Source organism: Pundamilia nyererei, unplaced genomic scaffold (genome assembly GCF_000239375.1).
Source record: "Pundamilia nyererei isolate P.nyererei 1_Seehausen unplaced genomic scaffold, PunNye1.0 scaffold00022, whole genome shotgun sequence".
In the NCBI taxonomy this organism is placed as follows: Eukaryota; Metazoa; Chordata; class Actinopteri; order Cichliformes; family Cichlidae; genus Pundamilia; species Pundamilia nyererei.
Window position 1 is genome coordinate 1369709 of NW_005187423.1, and position 9891 is coordinate 1379599.

Sequence of the window (9891 nt, forward strand, 5' to 3'; positions counted from 1 at the left end):
GGGCAGCACATAGCATCTCGATGACAGCGCTTCTTCCTCCTGCGACAGGTGAGGCAACGAGAAGGAGCCTGTTGAGGGCTGTGGCAGTAGCTGCCCACGCTGCACTCCTTGTCATTGCTGCAAGGGTACACCTGGATAGAGAGAGAAGATGTTATGTCCAAATATCTGTCTACCCAGTTTATGAAAGAACCTGTTATGTTGCGTGACTTCCTGGCAGCAGAATTTTGAATGATTGCCGTGGACAGCCCGATCTAAAAACCATGCCTCACATAACTTCCATTGGTGAGGCGACGTGTTTAATTGAAATGCTCCCTGGTGCAGTTTGAGCTATGCTGATGCCAGTTCAGTTGCAGGTTAAATACCCACTTACTTCAGTTATGTTAAAAGCACATTAAAAGTGCTCGCAAGTCCTTTAAACAGATTTTATGAAAAAATAAACAGAAAATGCTGCCTTTTGTTATTTGACTTTGATGTATTTGCCTAAGTGACATCAAGCAATATAAAGCACATGCACATATGGCTGCAGTGTAAACACAATTCCCTTAATTGCATCTGCAGGGTCGTTATTTTCTTCTTTAGAAAGGCGCACATCAGGCCAGAGTCAGAGAGTACCCATTGGGCATGCGGTTCCCTTGGCAACACTGATCCTGTCAGCATCCGAACTCATGTTATACCTCTTTTTACTGGGCCACTGGAACATCTTGAGATGGTAAACTAATCTGTTATCTCCACCCTTTATTTTTAATTTAACATGGCATATATTTTCTTGTAAAGATTTTGTGTCTCCCACATGTCATCACCCTCTGAATGTCTACAGAGTGCTGTGGTGCACATGGCATCACTGTTTAAAAGCGTTAAAGCTGATAGTTTTTTGCTCAAAGTATTGCAATACCTTTCCTATACCTTTCCAAAAGTCACGGCTGCAGCAAGCTAAAACAGTCAAGCCAAATGAATTTCACGTTACATCCAGGGGTCTTTGCAGAGACCCCTGATAACAAGAACACCTGATCCACCCCTGCAAAGGTGGTAGATCTGTTCTTTCTAATCTGCAGCTGGATCTTCAATTACTTTGCAAAATTATTGATTTAAGCTGTTCAACAAAGTTTCGTTTGGACCAAATACAGGACCTAGGAAAGAGCGAACTGAAGCCCAGGAGTTGTGTTTTTTCGCTGTGTTACAGCTTCTTGCTAATGTACATGCCAGTGTCTGGTTGGTAGGTAAGCCTCTTGCATATTTTCCACCCTCTCATGAGCTAATCAGCAGCATTTCCCATTGCTAGTCACCTCAGAGTTGAGATTAGTTTAACATGTCACCCACCCACTTTGTGTCGCTTATTTCTCTGGTTCCTCCAGTTGTTAATTCGACTTTCTGAATAAAGAATTCTAGCTGGATTTTGATTGAAATACAGCAAATTCATATTTCTGAAAAGTAAGTTTAAAAACATGTGTTATTGTTTTGCAAGCCGAAGCTAAATTCCGCTCACTTTCTTTGTAATTACTGGGTGGCCCAAAAGACCCAAAACCTTAGCAAATTAACCCAAGAGTATCCAAGTAAATGGCTAGATACCAGTGGGGGTATGTGGTGAAACATATTGTTCAGTTTGTTGTTTGTAGATTGTTTGTTTTGGGTGAAATTACTACAGGCTGCGGTCCTTCTATACCAAGTTTAAGGGGAAAATATGCTGTAGGGATTAACTCGTCTATTACTGAATGTTTCTTTTTTTTTTATTTTTCCGTGGGCAAACAATACAGCTATTAAAATGACCAAACCAAGGCAAACCACTTCAGTTTCTCTCAGTATTCCCTAACTGTTCACAGGCTTAATGGGGCTACATTTCGGTAGCCAATCACGCTCCTTTACAGTTCATTTGCCTTTGTTTTTGCTTTAGCATTTCTTGTTTTTACACCAAAAGCCTGAGAAATATTATGTAGCCAAGTACACAAGAGCTTTTACGTCTTTTCCCTAATGAAGGGACCACACAAAGAAGGCATAAAACCAACGATCCGTAGCAGTGAGAAGTGCAATTAAACCCAAGCTCAGTCTTCTGATAACAAGCGTGTACACCGACATGAGACTCTCTTTATTGGAACCACTGTCTTGATATAATTCCATACACATGCAAGTCCCATTGTCATTAGACTTGGAGCAGGAGCAAAGGAGTTTGGTGCAAATTGTAACACAAATCAAAGAACTTTGCTGACAAATGGAATAATGTCACGAATTTGAGCCGAACTCATCAACGCAGGGGGACATTTTAAACAGCTGCAGGAAAGGCTCACATCCACATCTGAGGGGGCGCGCGCACACACACACACACACACACACACACACACACGAAAAAGAAAGTTCAGGTCACTGTGTTTCTGCACATCATTCTTTTATTTCCAACCATTCGGTTTAATTTGGAGGATAAGCTAAGATATGAAGTGGACCACATATTTGCACAACAGAACACCTATTCACGCATAACACCAAAGCTAAGATCAAATGGAATCTACTATTAATCACGTTCGCTGAAGACTGACATAAGCACACGATGTTTTGGTGGCGCTCCGCTGCCAACACAACATCCACATTTCCCTGGCACTGCATTGACAGATTTGATTTATTTGGTTTACCACTGACAAACATGGAAGAGTCAACATGTGAGTGAACATAAAAGAGGTTTAAATCAGAGTAAAATCATTACAGCCGCAGTAAATATAACAAACTCCTTTTGGGGGTATGAAGGTCAGTACAGAGAGGTCTACCATCCCCAAAAGAGCGGGCGCCGTTCCAGACGTCGATGTACACCACATGTTTAAATCAGCTATCGACAATATCAATATTTCAGCACATTAAAAGTTGTTACTCATGTGCTTTAGCTTCAGAAAGTGAACAAGATTAGACTTGCTGGAGGTTTGCCATGCTGACTTTCTCAGACTGGAAACACATGGATGCAATGATGTAGCCGTAGAAAAATGAGCTGAAATATTCAGCTGAACGCTCATCTATCATTATGACAGATTCCCATAATGCAAATGATTAACATTGCTGATGAAAGCAACAAATCCTTGGTGCTTTATGGATTCCCAAAATTTCTTAATTACTACAAGGTTAAGAACTGCCGTCAGGATGTGGAGAGGTCATATTTGTGCGTAAGCAGGAGGAAACGCTGAAAATTTCACCTCATCGATTGTTAAGATACGAACCCGCCCTGTCAGCACTTCTGAAGCTCATTAATAAACACAGTATGGACTTTTCCCAGCTCCCAGTCTTTGTACTAAGCCGAACTAATAACCTCCTGGCTTCACCTCTCTATTTAACGCACATTAAGTCGGCATTGATTCCTCAAAACAAACAACCCCAAACTGTTCCTCCCAGGTTTTTACAAACTACTGCTGTTATAATGAGAAATAAACTTTCCCGCTCAACTGTGGAGTTCAGTTTCTCTGCTAGCTCCTCTTTTAAAGAAATACGGACATTGCCGTGGACTCTCAAGAAAAGAATTTGCTGGAAATGTGGACTGAACAGAAGTTCAAGTTTTCTTTTTCTCTCCTGACAAGAAAAAAATTCTGGTTATCTAAAGAAGACAAATGGATCCAGACGTGCAGCAGTACTTCATACTACCTGCATTCAAACCTATCTGTCTTTCTGAGCTAGCAGGTTTGCATCGATCACAGTACACGGGGCACTGTGGGAATGGGGCTCACCTCTTCCATCATGTCTCAAACTGCAAGACAATCCTTTGAAACCCAATGATACGAGGCCGGCCCCCTAAATCACAGCTGATAAACTTGCCTTATCTTGTCATGTTTTAAAACGCCTCTTTTGCAACATCTGAGGGACAGGGTTTCATTTTGGGATGCATCTTATTAATCTCATATCGCTTTTTTCCCCTGTTGCTCCCTTATTTTTCCTTAGACAGTCTAGCAACATAAAAGAAGAGCCTTGGATCCTGCATAGGAAGTGGGTTGAGCACTCTGTACTGTGCAGCCTCTCATGGTATGCTGGTGAGACGATAAAGGAAGAGACAGACGGAGGGCAATAAGGGAAGCCCCCGGCCCTGTCTCGTGTTGCTCTCGTGCTGGTAAAGCTCCTCGGCTTTGAAGAGGAACCTTAAATGTGCGGGAGCAACAATCTCCAAGGGATTTACTGCAGGATATACAGGGCTTTGAACCCTCTCTGCCAGTCTTTGGATCCCCTATTTACCTCTCTACAGTCATTCCAAAGTGCTGATATAATTCAACGGAAGAGCCCGGTAATGCATAAAAAAAAAATAACACCAAGAATGTCTCCTCTCCTCTATGTCTAGAACCTAGGCAGAACCAAGAACCAGTATGAACGCTGGAAAGCAGCAGTGGAACAACATAACAGAAGGGTAATTTAAGCCCTTAGACTCCAGCTCTTTATGATCAACTGACAAAAAAGCAACAAAAAACCCTCAAAGGTAATGTGAGAGAATAACAGACAAGAGGTTGGATGGGCCAACAAAATAATGGGCCAACATCAGCTGACAGGTTTGTTTGTTTTTTGTTTGTTTTTGTTTTGTTTGTTTTTTAATAAAATTGCTACAATTGTTCCCCCAGACTTGTGTTTTTATTCTTGTGATCTGGACGATGAAGCTCAAACTTGCCAAAAACTGTATATTAGAAAAAAAGAAGTGAATTGAATTCTTCATCTACTTTGAACATTTTCTAAGATCAGATCAGATAGCACATGAGGGCATGGAGAAATGATGTATGTTATTGCTTCATTTAGAGCACTTGTAAACCTCACTGCTGAATGGAACGGTGATATTGACCTCCAATGCAAACACTAATAAAACGTAAGGCAGAACTGTAGTCTGCTGCAAATGGCAAAGATCACCTTTATGAACCATGACATTAGTGAAGTCTCTCTTTTTCATGTAACTATTGACTATAACGCCCCTCTGCCACCCGAATCATTTTTAGCATCTTTTACAGTTTTTAAACACACTAAGTTAAAGAAATTAGCGTTATTTCCTTCCACTTATTTTGCCTGGAACAACAAAAAAAGTTGCAACGAAGCTAAAGCACTGTCTTAGGCATCCGCCCTCTTTGCTTTTTGTGCTCCTTCAGAGCTCCAGCTCATAACCTGAGGCAGTGAATGGTGTTAATGAGTGGCAGCGGCCTTAAAGAGTCAAACAAACGATGTCACTGAATAAACAAACTTCATTTGCCCTGAAAGCACAGACGGCCGCTATCAGATAACATAGGGAAGACTGCACACAAGTCACTCATACAAACCATGTCCTCAGACACAACTCGGCCTCTTTCATCACTCAAAACACATGTGTTTATAACCATATCCCTTTGAGCAGTAGGATCCAGAGTCTCTAAAAACTAGGCCTTCCTTAAGTTAAGTATACATTCTGAGTTGATCTTAGTCATTGCACCCATAGCAAGGCTCACAGTCACTGTACGCGAGCGGTGTCTTCAAAGGCTATCGGGGGAAAGCGAAAAAGTGCTCGATAGTAATCTGGGAGGTATGCTGCTTTAAAAGGTGTAATCTTGTGAAATAAGAGGTGCACAGGGTCTCTTCTCTCATTAACAAGTCGAGTTACAGTTAAGGTGGTCTCCACACAAGAACCCTAATGGTTCCGGCTCAAGGGCCTCATGGTACCCGAGGGACCCACATGCTGGAAAACCTGCAGAACTGAAGACTAAAACACACATAAGCAGTCACACCTTTTCTCTCTCTCTCAGCTCATTAGGATTCTTGAACAATCATTTTTGGCTCGGGGAGAAAGGCTACATTTTAATAGAGAGAGTCTCGGGAGATTGCTTGTTAAAAGTAAACCCTCTGGTGAATTCAATAAAGCAACTAGTTAAGGCCGACTGACCGGCTGCCGTTTTACAGGCACGTTATGCACGAATGCCCCCAGAGTGTTGGTTCCCTTGTGGGTTCAGAGGTTACAGTGGTGAGCGCTGCCTGCCCGTGCTATCCATTTCTGTTGGTTCCCTTCCAAGAAGCCCAGAGTGCCACCCACGAACACTGGCTGTCAAGGTCTTGGAGGTTTTGGCTTTGTCGGTTTTACTCCAGTCAGGCTGACGTGTAAGGGACGAGACAAAAGGAAAACACTCAGCTGTTTGCCCCGTCTGTACACGCAGGAATTCCTAACGCCTTTCCTGGTTTGTGCGTGATTAATGTCACCCTTATCACCAACCTTTGTCAGCAGCTACAGGAAATCAAAGCACATTACGTTGTCAAATGCTTCCTTTAACCCAAAAGCTTTGACCAACATTTCTTATATCCATCATCTGATGGGTACAAAACTAAATTACACCCTGGTTTCCTGCTACAGCCACTCATTGTATTCCAGTAATCTTCTACGAAGTGATGTAAAACCAACGTTTGGGGAGATTCCTGGTAATTTTCAGAATAATTGTTAACCTTGAGTGAGTTTCAGGTCCCCAAACAGCTGTGTTAAACTATGTAAAAGTGAACTGAAGTACTAAAGAAAAACTGCATTTTAAAATAAAAATGGATACAGTGGTAAATTGTTCAGATTGTCTTTCACATAACTGGGGATTTCATATATCCCCGAACACTAATTTGCTAACTATCCTCACCAGTTGTGGCAAACTCAGCAGTATTACAATGCATTCATAACACAACAGCGCCAAAGTCTCCTCCTAAAACTGACGCCAAAAGAAAACTTGAGCCGACACATGCCCTTTTCCCCAATCTTCACCCGAGTGCTAAACTGACATATGAAAGTAGAGAGGCACCTCAAAGATGGAAATATAGGATGCCAAAAGCCTCAATAATGGAGATTGTGTGCGTGTGCGTGTGTGTGTGTGTGTGTGTGTGTGTGTGTGTGTGTGTGTGTGTATAATTGTGCAAGCTAAGGTACAGATATTGCAGATTTACCCCAAAAAACTTGCAAAAACTGCATCCTGTTGTTCTCTTCTAAATTAATTGTGCAGGACATTTTTACTGAAACACAAACAAGACTTTGATTTATTACACTATATAATACAGCTATTTACAGATAGCCACTGCATGATGAGAGGCAGAAGGACAGTGCAGCTCGCTCACTATCGTCGAGCCACAAGTCTTCGCCAAGGCCGAGCTGCGGCTGTTTCTTTACCACTCTGGAAAACCTCATAAATGATATTAGCCATCCTGGTTTGGACCCACCACACCATGACATTATACTTTTGTAACAGTGTGGTGGTTTCTGCACACACATATTGTTTTCCCTCAGTCCAATCTTCCAAACCATTGCAAAGGCATGGAAGTAAGCAGGCGCTCAAAATTGTGGTCTGGCACTGCAGCTTTTCCATAATTCTTCTGTATCAGCTCGATGCCTCCTTTTTCAAAACTAAGCATTTCACTGATATGCAAGACGATCAAAAAAAGGCAAGGTGTACAGGCCAAATGCAAACGAAGCAGGTGAGACCACTGGGGGGAGGGGTGTCCTGGAGATGTGGCAGTGCCATCTACTGCTCGCACACTATCTGCTATGCTTATTTTATACATACACGCCTGCCTTCCAAGCTGATTTAAACATCCACCTCTCAGGAATTATTATTTTTTGGATTGTGAATTTTCCTGGCCAATCCACAGGTTTAGATGTTCACAGTTTTTTTTAATCTCATATTTGCTCTCACAAGCACTCTCTACAGAAATGCGGCACTTTGTTGAAACAGTGGGGATCGATACCCCTTTGAATGGGTATAAAGTGGTTGGTAAGAGTGGCCCCACAGAATCTCATAATCCCAGCAAGCGCCTGGACCGCTTTAATGACACGCGGATCCAGACAGAAAATTACCCCAAGTGTTAACTTTTTCTCACTTTTCTGACGGCATTAATGATTTACTGTGGAAGTGTGCTGCACCCGACTGTGGCGTCAGGTTTGAAAGGCAATTAGGATTTATGAGGGGTCCAATCCTCCCAATTTCCAATAACGATCCACACATGACGCAGCTTTCTGAAGGTGTATATTACTATTTTACCCTTTAATTGTGCAAAGGAAAATGTTTCCCACTCAGCAATCATAAATTGGAAAAGGGGAACTCGTGGAAGAAAAGTTTTTGCTATTACGATTGTTTTTGTTGCATTTCATAAACTGTCTTCTTAGTGATACAGGGCAAACAGTGCTCTGACATCTCCGCTGATATTTTCTCAGACAGACAATGAAATAACTGAAGTTACCTGGATGTTGTGTTTCTTGGTGACTGTTGCAGATCGGTTGGTTGCCGGTGTCGGTATTTCTTCCAACTGACCGGGTTTGATGGAATTCGCCTTCGGGCGCGCCTCTGATACCTGGGATGTCCCAGTCCTGAGCGCAGTGACGAGAAACACTACAACACAATATCTATTCCAAGCAGAGACGACCATCCTCAAAAAATACAGAAATATATGGAAAAAGAAAAAAAATAATTTAGTAAAAAAGAAAAGAAAAGAAAAATAAGTTTCTCAATGAGACGTGTGCGCCCTGGCAGTGTCCATGCGTCACGCTTGTCAGACTGCAGTACACACAGTGGTGATGATGATGATGATGCCAAGTTTCTGGTCCTGAAAAGGTCAAATAATTTAAAGGACTGCCATTGAAGATTCTTTTAAAAGCAACGACACAAACAAACACGGGGAGCCAGGTGCACGAGTAAAAAAAAGAATTTTTTTTGTATGAACCTAAACTGTTAAAATGCCGATGCTCTGAGGGTCAGACAGAAACTTGACAAGAGGTCTCCACTGTGCCTCAGTCTGGCTGCGAGTGAGCGCTTAGTCCTGTAGCCGGCTGTTTTATGATCTCGGATACTTTCTTTTTATAGGATTCTAATGAGTTTGCTTCCTCCGCCCCTATTCACAACTGACAAAGAATGAAACTGATCTGTGCGCTGCGCTGCTGCTCTCGCATTGTCGTCTGGACACCGGCACCAGGAGCTCCGTTGGGAAAAAGCTATAAAATTATACACTGTGTATTTTAACTGAGCACTTAACCCTTTTTTACTGCGATCACGCAAAGGAAACGGGAAGGGAAAAAGTCACTTTGGCGAGTCCAAAAAAGAAGGAGAAAAAGGCTTTCTTTTGGAAGTGAGGTGGAACGCTTTACTTTAAAAAGAGAATTAATTTATCTGTCTGGGGGAAAAAATTGCACCTGTGCTTAAAATTTAAAAACTACCCCGCCTAATGTTAAAGAGAGAGAGAAAAAAAGCAGTTTAGGGTTAACCAGCATTCCGGAATAACGTAGAATTTGAAAATAAAATCTGATAACTATTGTTTTCTCCCTGGGAAAGACATCCCTCATGATGCAAGGGATGACGACGGTGATAAGGTTACTGATGCAAGAATTATAGAGGCTCCTTTGTTGTTACGAGTCTTGCATGGGGATAAATTATATTCATGTTGGTTAGATAATGTATTTCTTGGTACAATGGCTTCTTTCAGTTTTAGGCAGGTAGAGCAGACGTGAATAATTCACTCAGGGAGTGATTCATTGTAGTGATTTCGGTGATGTATTGCTCTTATTGTGCGCACTTTACATGCATAAAATAATGTGATGTGCTTGGTCATGATCATTGATTATAGCGTTAAACATGATAACTTTCCAATGTGAACCACGTGCATGTAAATCAAACACAAAATTTAAAAAAAAAAAAATAGCTGCCAGCAATCAAAATCATTTGCACACAATAGCTCACCTAATACTACTTTAGTCTTCACACAAGCTGGAAGCTTCTATTGAAGGCTGGAAGCCTGGCTGGGCAGGGATGAAACCAGAATACTGGTAAAGGCTTCTGACCTCAAAAGCGATCCATCACAGCCTCCAATTCAAAGTGTCAAGTTCTTTTGTCAGAGACAATGGACGACCAACTGAACTGGGGAGTGGGAGGAAGTATTGGACTTGTCTGATGTAACTGTAGATGCGGAGGTGATACT

At 41.9% G+C, this 9891-nt stretch overlaps 1 protein-coding gene across 1 annotated transcript in view; it reads right to left on the reverse strand.

Annotated features, from left to right (window-relative positions):
* Window positions 1–8382, reverse strand: part of dkk2 (dickkopf WNT signaling pathway inhibitor 2) — a 12138-nt gene extending 3756 nt beyond the window's left edge. Inside the window, exons 1-2 of the mRNA XM_005726859.1 lie at window positions 8164–8382; window positions 1–131 (exon numbers count right to left, since the gene is read on the reverse strand). The exon at window positions 1–131 is cut by the window's left edge and continues 2 nt beyond it. Coding sequence (XP_005726916.1) covers window positions 1–131; window positions 8164–8349 — 317 coding nt within the window. The 5' untranslated portion in view covers window positions 8350–8382. The remainder of the gene's footprint in view (window positions 132–8163) is intronic.
* Between the last annotated feature and the right edge of the window lie 1509 nt (window positions 8383–9891).